We start from the raw sequence: 19,343 nt of genomic DNA, 5'->3' as shown, positions 1-19,343 counted from the left end.
AAAGTGAATAGAGAAAATACTTGGCCTTAGTGATTTCTTGGCAGTATTTACATTATGTACATATTGTTAAATATTTATAATAACTCTAAGGCACCAAAGGCTAAATAGCAGGTTGCAGTAGTATTTTGTGCACAAAAGTCAAGAAATTTATTGTAAAGAAGGCTGTATAGTGAAAAAAACACAGGCATTTCTTAATGTTTACATAAAGGAGTGGCTGCATTTTTTTAAAATCTCAAATGGTACATTAAATATTGGGCAGATTAAATAAATTATTTTTAGAACATTAACTTATGTTGACTATGTAAATAAGCACTACTTTTTTACTGACTTGCTGGTAAATGTGTAATGTAATCTATTCATCAACACAGCTTTTTCACACTCTGGATATGTTTTGTCTAAAAACTACTTGAAATTCTTTTGACCTACAAAAACTTATCCTATCATAGTGTATAAAAAATCCCCAAGAAAAATTAAATGCATAATAATATACATCAAATTTGTATATAATCTGACAAAAATTTTGCAGGCATTAAATGGCAAAATACTTGAATATTTAGTCTGCCATTCTGGCACAGCAGTTGGGTATTTTAATTATTTAACTGTTTAGGGTGAGCAACTGTTTGAAGCTTTAGGTGAATGGACATAAAATTGATCCATGTAGAAAACCAATATTAAAAAGAACTAACTTATTTCAAATTTTGCAACTTAAAACTCTTTCAAACAACTCATCAGGTGTTAACTATGGTATGTCATTCGCCAGAAGAGGCTAAAATATCCGTGTCATGCGTTGTCAAGAGATAACCAACAATACCTGTGTCCAGCATGGGCTGCTAAATTATTTGGCACCTTCTATCTGTAAAATGTTATTTGTTCCTTACACTGGAAACCTACTTAAGAAACAGTCTTTATCAGTTGTCTTGAGGTAGCGTTATAATGAAGAATTCAGCAGAACAGTAGAATAACAGCATAATGTTCTTAAAATGTGCTTCAAATGCCATCATGAAATCCATATTTATTCAGTGACCCTTTACGACATGCTGAATTACCATCTGATGAAGCCACTCAGACTCTAACAAGGATGATGAGTTTTCTCTTAACACTTTCTGAAACTCCATGCCTAAAGGCAAGTTATATTGTGTAAAGTACTGCTAAAATGCTTTCAGTGGTATTAATTAAAGATTTATAGATTTGCATATGCAAGTTTTTCTCTCTTTTAGCAAAGCGGAGAAAAATCCAGGAATTTCTTCTCTAAACTCTTTTAAATTTTTCAATAAGAAACACCTATAGCATTAAAAATAGTTTGGATCTGTGTCCTATACTACACAGTATTTGAAAGTAAACTTAAGGATGTGGCACACTGTCCGAATTTTAAATTTAACAGTCCCCTTCAAATCCAACATTTGACTGAGATTTGGTGAACAACAAAAACAAAAGTCACTCCAAATAGTGCACTCTAAGGCACCTCGAGTGCCTTACCAGAATGCATTCTACAGCATTAGTTTATACGGACATTGTTACTTTTTTCTCTTCTCGAATGTTCAATCATTTTCTTCTCTTTTTTATACAGTGGACGTGAAAGAGGACAAATTATTCTTAGTAAAATGCTTACAAAATCGGTAATGTAGGAAAAAGCTGAATCAGTTTAGTAGAGGAAGAATTTTCTTCCCTTACTAAAGAATGAAAATAAATTATTGCCTTTGCTCAGGTTAATATTTAGTAACAATGGCTACACAATTAATATAACTATTGCAAAGCATCAATGAACAGATTTCAAATGATTATAAAAACACAATACAATATCAAGTGTTTGGAATCATTGAATAAGCCCATAGATAATATTTTATTGGGGTAACTGAATCAAGGCATGATAACAGCATTTAAACTTCTAAATTTTAAGTACCTGCTTGCATTTGGGAAGCATGATATTAATTTACTAATGGTCTGAATTGAAATTAGATTCTTTAGAAATATATGCATTTACATCAGTATACTACAGTATTCTCAATTTCAAGAAGCTCAAAAGACCAGCTCTCCTTCTGACACTTAATATTGGGAAATAAACTTAAGATCTGCATTCTGCATTCTAATACCACTCAATTAACTATCATTAGAAGATATCTTACTTTAGTATCATAAAAGATGTCCATTGCTCCATAATATTTAATAAGCATTAAACTATCAACTGCTTTCCTTCCTATGATAGGAGAATCTACTTTTATTCTTAAGTTGGCAATACAGGTTTATATTATGGTAGTTTTTACTCTCCTAAACAGTTCCTCTTGAATCCTACAAGTTACCCTTGTAGTTCAGATTCTAATACTATACTCCTTACAGATTACTAAACTGTTAAGTAAAGCCTTAACAGATCAGGTCAGTGGTTTTCTAATTATGCTTGGAGGCACTTTAAAGAGTTAATAAGGTGCCTCAATGGGCTTGGTAGACAAACAGACGGGGTTCCCCACTTCAAAATCCTGCTATTGCATCTTCATACTTACGTCGTATGTAAGATATCCCACAAAATTAATTTGAAAAAATAATTCAATTGCTTAAAAATGTTTTTAAAACACAGTCAAAGTGATTTGAGGGATGTAGGGAGTCTTGGAAGAAAGTAAGGAGTCCTCTTGTCCCATATAATGTCTCCAAATATTCAGTCAAAGACCACAAAATAGGATACTGTATCTTGTCTTTATGATGCTGGTATTAACCCTCAGTCTGTCTTGGGTTCACAGGCACAAGTCAAAATAGATCCATGTTTTAAGTGGACTACTATCAAAATGGTCAATATTGCAACCATTTCGAGCCTATTATTTTCAGAAATAAGTGGTATATCTATCAATTATTTACAATATAAGAAAAATAAAAGATTAGTAAATACTTCCTAAATTGCAGCCCTTAACAATGTGTATGACCTTTTCTTTTACCTTTTATGCCAGACAAAAGAAATAAACACAGAAGTTATCACATTATACTTGCAAATGACTATACATTTTTATTATTTTTTTCTTTCTAAGTAAATTACAATCAGATATGAGCCTTGATTCAGGGTTTGAATAAAGTGGTAGACTCAGGAATTAAACTGCTTTCATGAATGGCCTTATTCTGAAGACATTATGCAGGAATATAAACACTGTCAATTACAACTTAAAGTGAATAAGAACTCTCGGACCCAAAGAAACAGAAAAGATTCTGATGAGCACATGACTCTTGAAGGCTGAATGTTGACAGCTGGTGTTATTGTTCTCTATAAACTCACTTGTGTTCTTTTAATATAAAAGAAGCTTCAAAGTTTGTCTTCTTTCTCAACATGAAAATAAAATTAAACTATAAAAATGCTGGTGTGGTATAAATAAAAAATATGTTCCATTGTAAGAAATTAAAAAATATATACTGTTTGTTTAAATTCTGAGGTGTTTGTTTTAAACATACGATCATTTGAGCACAGATTTAGTTTACCAGGAGCATTCATGTTCCCCAAAGTATGATTTTTAGATAACCTTTTAAGAGCTGAATTTTAATTGATGGGACATTTCTTAAAACAAATAGAAAAACTATTTGCAAATATTCTCAGTGAATGAACAGTGGTAAATTTGGCTCATATCTTGATGTCCATATTTACTGCTTACTGAATAATATCTTCTTTTCAACAAATGAGGATAGTTATTGTGGACTATCTGCACCATCTCTGTTGTCAAAATATATATGTGTGTGTATGCACACACATATACACACAAACACACATTCTGATGCATGAATCTATAGGTATGTATATTACATACTTTTGGGCAAAGCACTGTTTCTAAGACCTAGCTGTTTTTATATAAGGAAAAATAATAGTAGAATAGGGAACAACCCTCCCAAAACATACGAATGTTCATGCCACTAATAATATAGCACATCAGAATATGCAAACATTATACTTATTGCAAAGTATCTTATAGATTTAGATGCCATTATAAAATGTTCTCAATTCTATTTTGGTAACCTAAAATGTTGGTATATAATACCAAATGTCCAATTAAAGAGTTTAATATAAAAATATCAGCACAAAACTGTTTTTTAAATCTGTTTATTGTGAGCAACCCAAACTTCAGTTTAAGTGCTGTTTTAATTTTATTACTAGATACCATAACCCTACAATTGACAAATTTTATACCATTTTAGGTATATAATGAGATACTTAGAAATACTAAGAAAAAAATCAGTATTCAAAGGGTTAATTCTGTTTATAATAATAAATTATTTTATCATCTTCTTCAGTTCAAAATCCAGCTTTGAAACCGAGGAAGGCTTTCAAATCATGTTAATTAAATGGTGGTCCTTTAACCAGTAGCAGTTTGATTACCAATTACTCGAAGGATCTCTTTATGAATGCCTCCTTCTTGTGTGTTAATATTTGCATCTCCCACTTGGCCATCTTCATAGCTAAAACACAAAACACAGAATCATAAAAACATTCATTAAAATGATAGCATTTAAAACAGCTTAGAAATGCTATTTGATACCTAAAATATAGCCTAAGGGAAAGATACAGTTATATTCCAGTTGTATTTAATAATGTGTTCACGTTACTAAACACAAAAAAAGCCCATTATTCAACTTCATGCTTTAATTTGCCCATGGCTTCTCTTTAAATTTTAATTTTTTTTATCCAAACACAAAGCATTGCCTGGGTTGCAGGAAGCATCCCAGTGTCTGGCTTTGCAAGCATTTCCCACAGCAGCTGTTACGAGGCCTACTGTGAACCAATACACAAACTTCAACATTATGTCCCTTGGATAATGGACCTCTTAGCTCCACTTCTACTTCGGTCACTTATTTATTTTATGATTGATGGCATTCTTATAAATTACTTCATTTTCTACCACTTGGCCGTGCCTGCCTTCCAGTTATTATTCTCTTGCAATCACTGCTGCATTTTTTTTTCTCTTAACACTGCTTGCTCTATTTAGTCTGACTGTAACATATTCTTACATATGCTGGTACTTCACGTAAGACTCCAAGTCGGCTAACTTTAGCTAAGCAACAGAAGTGAAAGTATAATATTAAAGGACAGCAATTACTAAGTCCTTTAGAAAAAAAATAATTACATTTCAGATAATAATTCATTTCCTCAAATAAAAAGTTACTTGGGCAATAAGAATTTCCCAAGAATGAATTTTTAAACTTTCATGGTAATATTCAGGGTGGAATAGGTGATGAAATTAATTTTATTTCACAAAAATGGATTCAAGACTGAAGCTTTAGAGAAGTGGTAATACTTCAAAATAGATCACTGGGTGGGGGTGGGGGAAGCAGTGTCTCAAAGATTAAGGCACGCCACTGTCTTTCCTCACCACACATACGTTCTCCTGAAATAGCACAATACAGGAAAATGAAAAAGATGACATAGGGCAATGAGAGCTTAGTTCCTTGCACAATCCATTGCTTAAACACCTCCATATAACTGCATTTGTATCTAGTGTAGACTCCTAACTAATGATCCAAGGTTTGCTTGTCAACTTGGTTAATTCTTACCATACAAGTTTGTTCCTTCAGATATACTCAGCACATTCCAATTTACTTAGGCTAGTGGAAACCCTGGTGGCATAGTGGTTAAGAGCTACGGCTGCTAACCTAAAGGCTGGCAGTTTGAATCCACCAACTGCTCCTTGGAAACTCTATGGGGCAGTTCTACTCTGTCCTATAGGGTCACTATGAGTCGGAATCAACTTGACGGCAACCGGTTTCGGGTTTTTTTGGTTTAGTATTAAAGTATATTTAAATTGTATGTCATATGTTTTATTGTACAAAGTATGGCAGGAAATGCAGGGTAGAAAAAGATGAGGAAAGGAGTTTGCCCTTTAGGAGTTCAAGCCTTGTGAAGAGTAAGATACAATTAATTTTAAATGGAGTTCTGCAATGAGCTAGGAACACCAGTAAGAGAGATTAATTTTGACCAGAAGTTTCATGAAAGAGGTGGTACTTGAACTAGACCTTGAAAGATAAAATAGATTTGGATAGCAATTCCTGATATTTATTTAGGACTGTGATTTTGCTTGACTAGGATACTTGACAATACTCTGTCCTATTTTCTGCAGGTCATCTATTTTATTTGGTTCTTCCTGTTCTTAAATTTTGGAATTGCCTGAAATGTTTGGAGAAATTAAGGAGGTATATATCTTTTATTTATTCAAAAAACAAAATATAGAAATAATTTATTTGCAGATCTGGCTGCTCTAAATCAAAGAAACACTAAAGCATTCAACATGTAGATATTTACATCAAATGAGCAGGATAAGCAAATCTAATGATTCTTAACCTTTCCTTGGACACTGACCAGCTGAGGGAGAGGATGTACTCCCATCTCTAACTTGCTCACTACAGCAGTGGCGGGGGCTGGGGGGAGACCACGGCAATAGATACTCTTATTCTGTTATCTTGCCAAATCCTCAATTACCTTCTCTTGGATTTTATTATTTTATTCTACTTAAGAAAAATACCAATAGTGAGTGTTCAAATCCAGCTCTAAAATTACTCATCCAATGTGTAGTAAACATTTTTGTTGTATATGACTGGAGCACAAGATGTATGTTTGCTTTTCACATCCCCTTGTTTGAGCCCAGCATCTGGCCATTTTTAAAACAGCTGCCTTATTTCTACCTATGGGCCTTAATGCCCTTGTACACATGCATTAAGGTCAGTAATGAAATCAGGCTTTGCCAACAATTTTTAGGCACTAGAAATTGGCTAGAATCTGTTCATAACATCTGAATTATTACATTTTCCCTGGAGCATTTATTTTTTAATTAAGTTTTCTCATTTTGGAATTTCCCAACAAAATGTTTCCAAACTTCTCATTCTCCCCCCTCCCCTCCCGAGTGATATCTTTTCTATTTTACTCTCAACTTCTTCTGATCCCTAAAATTTCCTCCTAAATTTTCTCTCATTTTGTGTTGTTTTTTACTGGAAGACAGAATGTGATTAGTATACTAAATAACTTGTATTATCTCTTTATTATTATCTTCACTTTGGGAGTCAGATTAACATGGAAGCTATTTTAATTTTTAATATTACTTAATAACATAAAAAAAAGAGATCCCATTCATTTATATTGTAGTCTTTAAACCAAGCTTCTTACATTATGGATTATACAACATAAAATAAATAAGAATAAAAAAAGAATATAAATAAAGTTTCCATCTGATAATTGTGTATCTGTGATAGCTCACTCCATTCTCCGCCATTACTTTTTCCTAAATGTTACCACTCACTAGGGAGACACCACTAGCAAAACTTCGTGACCATCTTGCATAAAGCAAGAAACTGATGGTTGTAATTAGAATGTACAATAATTAGTGAATAGATTCTCCTTTTGATCTGTTTTTTAATCTTATCAATTTTCCTTAATTAGTCTCTTCTCTCCTGAGGGTGCAAAGAATGAAATTTCGTTTGTTTGTAAAGCAATGAAAATTATTCTCTTAACAGATTTTCCCCATTTATGTTATCTGTAAAGTATTTGACTGTACTCAAAGTATTTTCTTCTATTTCCTTCTGATGATCTTTCCTCAATTTTTTATTATGAAATGCAGACATCCTTCTCTGCAGTAAACACACACACACCCCCTACACATTCTCCCCTACAGATTTATTTTCTGTATACTTTACACACAATTTCCAATAAAGTACACTAGAAATGGCTATTGCTTTCTTAAGGACCTAAGGTTGTTTATTTCGCTCAATAAATATGAATTTAAACAAGAAGTCAAAAATGGTAGATTAACTTAATTAGATGACAGAACTTTTCTGTCAAAATCTCAGGGTCCCTCAATAAAATAATATTGTGATTGGCAGTCTCCTTTGGAAGGCTGAGCTTCTCTAACAGTGGGTAACGGTCAAGATGATCAAGAAGGAAGAGGAAAAGGATTTAATGAGTGTCTTTCAGTGGAGAACTGTATTCTGCTAAATTAATCCTCATAATAACCTCATAAAAGGCAGTGTGCCAGACAGCTTCCCTTGGAGCTTCCAGACCCACTTGGCACCCTTCTCTACCTTGCATTCTGTCCCAGGAGGCTACATCAGTATGCTCCCTGGCCTTCTAGCTTCTGGTAGGATTTGGTCAATGGGGAGTCCCAGCAGGACACTGGTTCAAAGGTGAAGTCAGGGTGTTAATTCTCTTGGTTCCATCCCTCCAAACCACCTTGGACTGCCTATGTCCCTCAACTGAAGGCCATGGCTCCTTTCAAAGAGGCTGAACTGGAAAGGACTCTCTTACTAGGTTCTGGCAACTGCTTCCTCCCCTTGTCCTTTCGATCATCTATGGATGTAAGAGCCCTGGTGCAGACAGATTCAGGTTACTATGCTAGACCTTCAGTTCCATTATACCCACAACTCTGTAAACGACCTAACTGTAGATGGCAGAAATGATCATATGTGGCATGGGTCATTTGTGCACTGTTGGGATTCTGACTGATACAGGTAGGTATATTACTCTCATTTTACAGATGAAACTTAGGGAGGTTATGTAACTTAGCTAATGTCACCTTACTAATAACTGGTGGGTCAGGATTCAAACTGTCTGACTCAACCGTGTGGTTCTTTCCACTACACTTATTGTTTCCTCACTATTAAGAAAGAAATCTACAGCCAATAAATGTGTATCATAAGAAAATCAGTTTCCATACCATCCTAAAGGAAGGCAGGCAGCTCACAGCACTTCTGTTGTGAACAACTGTCAATAAGCTAACGGATCAAATGCTGAAGGCACAGAGTACTAAGAAGTCATGACATTTTGAAACAAATATTTTCATGCAGTTATTTTGACACGGCTTATTTAAACAAACCAGTGAAATCTGCAGCATCTTTCTAGACAACAATGAAGTACAAAGCAGAGATCCCCTACTCTTCCCTGAGTTTCTTTTAGTGACAGGTTCGTGGATTAGGTGGGAACAGACATGAGAAAAGATTTGGGGATCAGGGTGGGATGAAAACCAGACAGGTCTATTGCAACCATTATTTACGAATGAAAAATAATGCTCTTATATGTTAACGCAGCTCTTACAACTAGTGCCAAAAAAATCCACATTAATATGTTCTGCATTGCCAGCCTATATTACAATGGAATGTAGATCAACCGCGTACAGACACAGCACCTTCATTATTTCTTTATCCTTAGTTTTAATATTTTTTGAAAACTCTATTCATAAAGTGTGTGTATATATATATACACTATATACATTCACATATATGCACAAGGAGCTACTCACATGCACACGCACACACATCTACATACACACACGCAAAGAGAGACGGTTAAAGAGGCAGAATGCTTCTCTTCAGTTCTAAGTTCACAGTATTTAACCATCATTTTTTTTTAACAGCTTTCTGAAAATCAAACAAAAACACTAAGTTCACAGTAAACTAAATTACCTGTGAGTTATATTTTGGCAGCTAAAGTGACCAAATAATAATGTAGTCACGGTTACCTCATTTATAGAGAAGGCAGTAACACACCAATTTGAGCATTGCCACTTACACAAAAAAGAATCGTGTGCAGACATGATCAGTATTTGGAACAACCCATATCTCTCCATGTTTGTGCAGATCAGGTGAGGTGATCACTGTACATGGAAGATAAAATTAAAGAACTATTATATTCTAAAGAAATCCCAGTCCATCCAAGTTACTATATCCCTTCTCTTCAGAAATCGAAAAGCAAAAACACATGCATAAATGGACATAGGACAAATGTTCAACCTTATCAGCTAACAAGAACTGTAAACAGAAACAATGAAAGGCCATGTAACAACTTTATGATTTGATAAACAATAAATACTATAACACTAGGAAGGAAGTAACTTGTGTATTATCAAAAACAAACAAGCCCTGTGACTTGGGAACTATGTAGATAGCAATTAAACATCCTCCATAACTATCAAGTGTTGAAAACTTAAGAGACAGCTAACGGTTAACTCTTGACAAAAGAAGACAAAATGAATTTTTTAGCCAAGGTAGATTTTAAAGCAAGAACAAAGAAAACTATATGATCTTGTAAATCACTTTGTCTGTCGTACGTTCATAATGGAAGAGTAATTTCAGTGTAGAAAGAGAAAGACCTCTTGGGTTATTTTCTCAGTGCTTGGTTCATCTTTCAAATTTTTCATGGTATCATAAGCTCAAACACCAACTTAAAGAGGAAGGTGGCATATTAACCAAAGTGATAAGCATGACTTGATCATAAAGATATTAATTACTATTCTGAAATATCTGCCAAGAATAAAATTTAGCACTTTCTGAATTCTTGCCAAGTCTGCTTTGGTTTTAACCTTTATGATCTCTACTGTATCTGTTTTCCATTTGTGCCCTTAAAATAAAAACCAAACCTGTTGCCGTGGAGTCGATTCTGACTCATAGCGACCCTGTAAGATAGAGTAGAACTGCCCCATAGGGTTTCCAAGGAGCGGCTGGTGGATTCAAACTGCCAATGTTTTTCATTAGCAGCTGTAGCTCTTAACCACTACACCATCAGGGCTCCATTTGTGTCCTTAGAGATGGTCATAAGGCACAATGCTTTCACTATTTCATCATGAGCATCCTGTAAATATACTTGAATTCTAAAACATAGATAAGATGGAGAATTAACATGATGAGGTTTGTAAAACTTTCAACTTACCTTCACATAAAGCTATGCATTTTAAGTTGCGGCTTTGCAGGAATTGGGATTGTTGGCCTTTTTTCTGTGACTGAAGTCCAAAAGAATTTAAAAATTAGAGTGAAAATGGGCACTCAAAATATTAATTAAAAAACAAGTCATTAAGATGGTTTGAGCTTTTTTTTTTTTTAAAAAAAAAGCCTGTCTAGACTAGCAGTAGTCAGAAATAATGCCCTTCAGCTCTCTTTTAATATCAAGCTATACATGTAATATCATTTAATTTCTGTACATCATCATTATTAAATCACTATCATGACGCGTGAACTAAAATTAATGCTAAATTAGAGCTCAAATTTATTTTGACTGGAAGCCTGGCATCTTTATTTGAAGGTACAAAATTAAATTTGCATGATCTTTTCGAACAATAAAATCCATTATTCCAGATCATCCAGCTATCCAAAACCAACTCATTTTTATAGCATCATTTACTAAACCACACAGATTCAGAAACCTCTCATGTAGAAGACTCTTTTTGAGGGAGTAGAAGGGTGGAAAGATATCAGATTATTATTATTATTATTATTATTAAAGTCACAATGCTCATCTGATAGATTTTTCATCTTCCCAGAGTATGTTTGTTTTCTTTTCTTCTCTCTGCCTGGAATGTTCTTTCTCCCAAAGAGCCACATGGTTCATGCACTTGCTACTGGTAGGGGTTTACTCCTTTCTTGACCAACCCACTTAACATTCATCTCATCTTCCCCTCCACACCATGGCATTCTCCATCTCTTTTCCCAGATTTATTTTTCTCAATAGCATTTAACACCATATAGCATTATCTATCTACCTACCTACCTACCTAGCTGTCTAATTTGTTTGTGTCTTCTACTAGAATGTAGGCTTCAACAAGACTGGAACTTTTGTCTATTTTTGATCTTCACCATACCCCCAATGTCTAGGAGAGTCTCTCGCATATAGCAGTAGCCCAATAAATATTTAGTGAATAAAGGCAATTTGGTTATTATATGTTAGGGTGAGTTTCATTTCTCTTTGAGAAATGACCACTTAAAAAGCCTGAGCATTCATTGTAGTCCTCAAGTCTAACAAGTCTACAGCTCACTAATCGTATATAGTCACTCGGGTTGCTCCAATACCTGTGATGCACTGCTGCTTTTACTGCTCGAAGCCGGCTCATCCTTGGCTGACACTTTCTGTTTCTTGTTCATCCCTGAAAACATCAGCAAAATAATAATTGAGGAACAAAGCTGTACGGTGCAGCTTAAAATACCATCTCTCACAGTGCAACATTCCACTTTAGGCAAATGTTTTTCACTGTATGAGGCCAGAGACGGTCACAATGGGCTCCTGAAGACACACCTGGCTGTGCTTCAGCACCTGGGGTTGAAAGTCAGTGAGTTTTGGAACTCTTGGTCAAGCTACAAGGTAGAAACTGCAGTTGGTTTTTCTTTGCATTAAAAACAAAGATAGGAAATTCTTTTGCATGAAATTGATGTATTTCAAAAATTCTTAAAACTTGGTTTTAAAAAGCTTTTACATCCTAACTTTAATTCTCACCGTTTGATTAATACGAGGGGGAGGTAAAGAGTAGGGAGGTATGATCAATAACAGAAAAATATACTGAAACACAAACTTCTTAAACTACTGATATGTACTAAATTCTGTTTAGAATTTAAACTATTTCTTCTAATTATGGGAAATTATGTAAGTTCTTTTGCCCATGATATCTACAAGTCTTAGCTTACTCTATTAATTCCATGATTTCTTACTCCAGAAGATTTTAGAAAAATAGAACTAAGATCCCTATTGATTTTAGAATCAGTAGATTTGTTGTATCTATATTTTATTTGAAAATATTCATCTACTATATCAGAAGTTGGGTGTGTTATTATGTTGATGTTGTTGTTTCAATAAAAGGGTTAATGAGAATTGGCAAAGCCTGCTTATGAAATTGCAAATGGCTTGGATCTAACCCTTTCCAAGTCTGGCATCCCCCAAAAGGTGCAGAGGTGAGTAGGGTCAGGGAGAGAACAGGCCTAGGAGTTCAGACAAGCAGTTTTTGATGAAAAGCAAAGGGTATTGTATGCAGAGGAGTCCCTGGGTGGTGTAAACTAATAGGCTGGCAGTTTAAGAGTCTACCCTGAGATGCCTCAGAAGAAAGCCCTGGTGACCTACTTCCAAAAAATCAGCCACTGAAAACCCTACAGAGTTCTATCCTGACACACATGGGGTCACCATGAGTCAGAATTGACTAGAAGGCTAAAAGTCTGTTCTGCTCTCTAATTCCCAGATTCTCAGCCCTCAAAACTAACTGCAGAAGCTACTTTATCTCAGCATAGTGATTCTTACATTTTCTCAGATCAAAGACTTTCAAGAATTTGATAAAAGTTATGGACTCCCTCCCCAGACAAATGCACATACGCACAAACAAAATTTACATAATTTACAGAATTTGTAATCACCATTCCTCTCCACAAATCCTCGCCAAGTTGTGTTGTGCATTCCTGACCCACAGAATCCAGGAGTGTAATGTAATTGTTGTTTTACACCCCGAGTCTTGGGTAGTTTGTCATACAGCAATTGTAACTGGGATGGTTATCTGTATTTATGCTCTCTTTTAATTTTTCCTTATATAGTTTTTATTCTAGCTTTAATTTTTATGTTAGTTTGCACACTTCTAACTTTTTAAAATTTTCTTTCCCTTGGCATTCTATCACCTTAGTTTTTATCATTGTTGCTACTCTCTTCTGGTATTTCTAATTATAATTCTAGTTTTAAGTGTTTCAATTTTAGTCTCCCATCATTGACAAACAAGCTGCTATGGTTGAAAGAGCATGAACTTTTGGCACAGGAAGAATAGGCCTGGTTAACATTCAGCTAGGTATTAAACCTCCCTATCATTTTCTTTAATATGGGATATTAAGACTTACCATACAGGAAGCATGTGAACAACAACTCCTAGAGATGGGTAATGTGATCAAAGAATCTCACCCTCCCTCTCTCCCTCACACACACACAGTCACACACACAAGCATACACAGCAGCACACTAGTAAAACCAACTACATATGCAGGTATTATGAATATAAAATCATTTTTAAAGACTGAAGAAAAATACATTGAACATTAAAGTTGCAGGAAAAGAGGGAAAACATTTACTTTATAAAAGACTGTGTAGTTGGAATAATTTTTTGGCAATGAGGAAATTACTTTGTATTTAAAGAGAATAGGTTAATTACTATTAAAATAATACTAATCATTGTGTAATATTCCAAAAATAATAAAGGTACAAAAGAGAAATCATCCCAAATTCCACCACCCAAGAATAATTAATGTTAACAGTTTGGTAATCATTCTTTCCACATTTTGAATTTACCAGGCTCCCCTCAGCACATGCTTTCCATTTATTCCAAGATATTATTTCCCACAATCTCACAAAAAATATTAACAAGATGTTAATATGCAGGATGATTATCAAGGTGCTTTTTTTTTTTCTTCCCTCCAGTTTTCTATACCGTTCAAAATTTATTTATGGAGTATTAGTAATATTATAATAAAAGGTATATTAAAGGATGAAGAATGTCAGTTAATATTCTGTAATCTAATATTTTATGGCCATATATTAAATGAATTTAGAGGTGAAATATAGTTAAAATATGTTTGTGATATATCTAGCCTCACCTTATTTTTCTTCTAGTTTTTTATTTTTGAAGTATTAAAACTTTAGTAGATGGGAATTAGCAATGCTAAAGTTTATGATAATTGGTTTAATAAATCCATACAGAGCATAAAGTTATATGAAAGTAGAGGAAAAAATGAATGGAGATAATACTCAAAACAAATGAAAAAAATAAAATATGTTGTTGTTGTGTGCTGTTGAGTTGACTCATAGGGATACTACAGAACAGAGCAGAACTGCCCCATAGGGTTTTCTAGGCTGTAATCTTTACAGGAGCATACTGACAGGTTTTTTCTCCTGCAGAGCTGCTGGGTGGGTTGGAACCACTGACCTTTCAGTTAGCAGCGAATGCTTAACAGTTGCTCCACCAGGGCTCCTTGTCTTATATCCAAGAGGAAGTATTATAAATTCATCTTGACACTTGCACTTTATTTTTGCTTCTAATATTTATCAAGTGACTTTCATATAAAAATATAAAATAAGCTTCAGTCACTTGACACAAAATTGTGCCTAGAATATTTAACACCAAAAAAATTAAAACTAATTTGAGGTTAGAAGTGAAAGACAGGATTACCTGAGTAACCAAATGATATGCTTGACATTGGACTAAGATAGATTCCACTTCCATACATTGCACCGTGGAGCTAAAATGGGAAGAGATGGGAGAGAGAGAGAGAGAGAGAGAGAGAGATCAGTTACTGGTTTCAAATGTTAATATTTTACAAAAGAAGGCAATCGGTCTCATGTTGGAACATTAAGTTTTAGAAAATGATGGAGCTCTTCGTCTTCCAAGTTCTAATTTGAAAATAATACTAATATCCTTGTGCTTAAAATTCAGAGTAAGTTTATATATGAAAAATGATAGCGAGAGGAAAAAAATCCACGATGAAGGTTTTCCAAACTACCAGAGGTAGAATCACTTATTGTAAAGTACTACAGTAGGCTCTTATTTTAAGTAGCCGAAAATTCTGAAAACAAGACACCATCTCAGGTGAAGGCTGAAATACATGTGAAGGAATTTTGATCAAGAGTCACATGCTAGGATATAAACAAAGTGTCCTTGTCAGATTTCATTATGCAATACTCTCTGGCATCTGATTCTTATCCTCCTCTATATTTTCCAAGTTACAGAGAGTTTTATTAACTGAAACTCTTTGACTGGTTTAAGAAACAACTTGGGACAACTAAATTTCTTATTATCTCTATGTTCTAGAATTCTCAACCCTTATTAGTATGAGCTGAATGCTAGCTAATTCAATAAATGTGTATTTAAGGACATTACGTCTAATTGTATCATCTTAATATCATTGTTTTGTGAGGTTTAGTGCAGGTGATTGGGTTGAACATCTTATTTACTGCCCTCCTTACATTGTCAAATGAAAACTAGCTGCATGAGACTGAAGAGGGATGTGAGAGAGGAAAGACCTAAGTAAAAATAGGAACTATACCCAGTACCCTGCTAACCCCTAGGGTGAAAAGCAGGTATCAGATGGCTCTCTGGTGTCCACCTCCAGTTTGCTTTTTCTTAGGCCTATCTTTTCAACTCTAGAGTAGTCACATAAAGGCACAGTACCCAATAAACATGTATTGGATTAATTATAGAATGCTTATACAGTTTTACTTTGTAGGGGATAATATTTTTCTACTTATGTTCAAAGTGTGATTTACCGTGTCTCATAGGATTTTAACTTTCTTTGTAACCAATTAAGTAATTAATTTTCCTTTTCATTTCTACATTGTGTATAGATCAATCCTGCTTTTTATTTTATGAAAATGTACTTATGCCTATTAGACATTCCTTGTAGTTTTTTCAAGTGCATATGCTTCCCCTTTTGGACATAAAAACTTAAAACCAGGACTGCTGACCTAACCTTAATACTGAAGAATAATGAAGTCTTGTTCAAGCATTCAGAAAATTTACCTGCAGTCTTGTATTAGAAGCAACAACCAAACCATTCCTCAGGATGGAGTGCCAGTTTTCAATGTGTGAGCCACTGAAAAAAGGAAAAAGCAAAACCAGAAAATCAATAATCTTTTAAAGTGGTCACGGTATAATAAGTAAAGTGCTGAGTTTCCAAGAATTATGTCACTGACTATTCAGCATTAATTGCCAACTTTTCCCTACACATTTCCAGAAGACTGACTAACATCAAGCCGTACTCACTGAAATGCAAAGGTGCTTCCAAAGAGTTTTTTAGCAGCTCTAAAATTGGATTCTTTGGCTGGTGGGCTGCTGAGAAGAAGAAATTGATGCGGAGTATGCATAAACTTCAATTGCTGTTTTTTAAAATAATGACAAATGAAAACACGTCAAATTTAACATATAACCATGACAATTTCAAATTTTACTGATTTAAGAATTATCTAGTTTCAAACCATAGTAATTTTAGGCTAATCATACTAACAGGCCAATTCACAGAAATTAAAAAAAAAAACAACAAAAACCCTGCATTAATGATAAATAGCATGGAATTGTTGATATGAAGGATAATTCTTTCAGCTAATGGGAAAGGAGCAGGAATACAGACAATCCAAAGTCATTTATATTTAGTTTTAAAATACACTACATAATCATGTCCAAGCAGATCTGCCTGCCTGATTACATTTTTTAAAAGACTTTGATTATTGAATCCCTAAGCATACACTAGCTATTCAACTGAGGAAATATTTTGAGTGTCTGCTAGGCAGAAAAGAAAAGGTAATTCAAGATTTTAAAATTGCAAAATCATTAAGCTTTATTTGCCTATATTTATAAAATTGGAAATTTCTTACATTTAAATGCAGTTTTCCCCTTTGATCACAGGAAGAAATTAAAACAAACTTTTGGAATAGTTGCTGGACAAAACTTTCTAGTTATTTCCCTTTCATTTAGGAATATACTTGCTTGAAAATATTCACTCATGTCTCAGAAGAGTAAACTTGGCAATATTTGGGGGTGTCACAATTTAGAGACTCACAGAAGGGAAATCTGAGATGTTAGATACTGCTCTTAGATCATGGTGAGAACAGAAATGAGAGTTCCAGTAGCTTTTCTTGCTTTCTTCTTTTTTTTTTTTGGAAAGCTTATCAGGCTGGTAAGTAGATATCTGAAGACAGTATCTTCTCAGATATAGAAAGTGCAGATATGTCAACATGAAATCAACAATGATAAAAAGCGTATTAACTTTCTTCTGGTCAATCCCTAGGTAATATACTTTCTATCACTTGTGGAATAACTAAGTGATCTCATATTGACTTCTTCATTTACTTAAAAGGCAGCAGTGTGAATTTGAATTGCATATATTGGAAAGGCTTGGAGCTGGTGCACAAATGACAATTTCAAACTGAAAAAAATTAGACTTAACCTGGACCTAATGCAATTCTTGGAGAGGCTATCTAAAAAGCACAGGGGTCAGTTCTCAAAACAAGTATTTATTCTCCCAACTAATAAGTATCCCATTTCTGAACTAGAATTTAGTACGTGGCGGGGGGGGGAACTTACCCTGTTAACTGGCAGCTTCACAATATGTGACCTATTACTCGAAATAACCCTGAAATTAAATTAATCAATCAGTCACAAATATATGCCAAGTATACTTGAAGTTTTTCTTCTTAGATGGAAAGTGAGTGAATCTTATTTTTGCTATATCATAAATTAAACTCTGTAATAATTTTATTTAATCACATAGTTTTGTTTTGCTTCCTGAAACAATTTAAAGAGTTTCTCTAACAAAAAAAGATAATACTTTAATCTGAGAAACACACGGAGGTCCCTTAAAACCTAAGAAAAAAACAATTCTTAATCATCACTAATCACAACACAAATATCATGAAAATGAACATTTCTGTATATATTTTGAAATAAAGCTAATATAAATACAAAGATTAGAAGTTGATTCATGCATCAGCTTCCTTTACTCCTCCTATACTGCCTAATTAAGAATGAGTTCTTACTATGCAATGATAAAGAACAATGATGAATCTGGGAAACAGCTCACAACGTGGATGAATCTGGAGGCATTATGCAGAATGAAATAAGTAATCACAAAAGAGTAAATACTGTATGAGACCACTATTATAAAATCTCATGCAAAGGTTTACACACAGAAAGAAACAATCTTTGATGGTTATGAGGGAGGGAAGGGGTGGGGAGGGAAAAACACTAACTAGACAATAGACAAGTGGTAACTCCGTGAAGGTAAGACAGTACACAATACTGGGGAAATCAGCACAACTTGACCAAGACAAGGTTACAGAAGCTTCACAGACATATCCAAACTCCCTGAGGGAACAAATTACTGAGCTGAGGGCTGGGGACCATGGTCTCAGGGGACATACAGGTCAACAGGCATAACATAGTTTATAAAGAAAATGTTCTACATTCTACTTTGGTGAGTACCATCTGGGGTCTTAAAAGCTTGTGAGTGGCCATCTAAGATATTCCACTGGTCCCACCCCATCTGAAGCAAGGGAGAATGAAGAAAACCAAAGACACAAGCGAAAGATTAGTCTAAAGGACTAATGGACCACAACTACCACTGCCTTCACCAGACTGAGTCCCGCACAACTAGATGGTGCCTGGCTACCACCACCAACTGCTCTGACAGGGATCACTATAGAGGGTCACGGACAGAGCTGGAGAGAAATGTAGAACAAAATTCTCACGCACAAAAAAAGACCAGACTTAATGGTCTGACAGAGACTGGAGAAACCCCGAGAGTATGGCCCCTGAACATCCTTTTAACTGAGTACTGAGGACTGAGGTCACTTCTGAGTTTCACCTTTCATCCAAAGATTATACAGGCCCATAAAACGAGTAATGATACATGTAGCTCAACCATGTATACAAGACTAAACAGGCACACCAGCCCAGGGGCAAAGACTAGAAGTCAGGAGGGGATAGGAAAGCTGGACGAATAGAAGTGGGAAACCCAAGGTCGAGAAGGGGAGAGTGTTGACACATCGCAGGGTTGGCAAACAAGGTCACAAAACAATATGTGTATTAATTGTTCATTGAAAAACTAATTTGCTTTGTGAACAT

At 34.7% G+C, this 19,343-nt stretch overlaps 1 protein-coding gene across 6 annotated transcripts in view; it reads right to left on the bottom strand.

The window, feature by feature from the left end:
• Positions 1-613: 613 nt before the first annotated feature.
• The window catches only part of PARP8 (poly(ADP-ribose) polymerase family member 8), a 189,947-nt gene continuing 171,217 nt past the window's right edge, over positions 614-19,343 (bottom strand). For 3 of the 6 annotated variants that reach the window (XM_004380448.2, XM_023734966.1, XM_004380449.2), the window contains 8 exons: positions 17,805-17,853; positions 16,488-16,600; positions 16,245-16,317; positions 14,898-14,967; positions 11,782-11,855; positions 10,649-10,718; positions 9,512-9,596; positions 614-4,422 (listed from right to left, as the gene is read on the bottom strand). In XM_004380448.2, the coding sequence (XP_004380505.1) occupies positions 4,320-4,422; positions 9,512-9,596; positions 10,649-10,718; positions 11,782-11,855; positions 14,898-14,967; positions 16,245-16,317; positions 16,488-16,600; positions 17,805-17,853 (637 nt within the window). In that variant the 3' untranslated portion in view covers positions 614-4,319. Of the gene's footprint in view, positions 4,423-9,511; positions 9,597-10,648; positions 10,719-11,781; positions 11,856-14,613; positions 14,782-14,897; positions 14,968-16,244; positions 16,318-16,487; positions 16,601-17,804; positions 17,854-19,343 lie in introns of those variants that run through there. The other 3 variants (XM_023734967.1, XM_023734968.1, XM_023734969.1) reach the window with 3 other exon arrangements.

This window comes from Trichechus manatus, unplaced genomic scaffold, assembly GCF_000243295.1.
Source record: "Trichechus manatus latirostris isolate Lorelei unplaced genomic scaffold, TriManLat1.0 scaffold00074, whole genome shotgun sequence".
NCBI lineage: Eukaryota > Metazoa > Chordata > Mammalia > Sirenia > Trichechidae > Trichechus > Trichechus manatus.
This window is presented reverse-complemented; position numbering and strand designations above follow the sequence as displayed.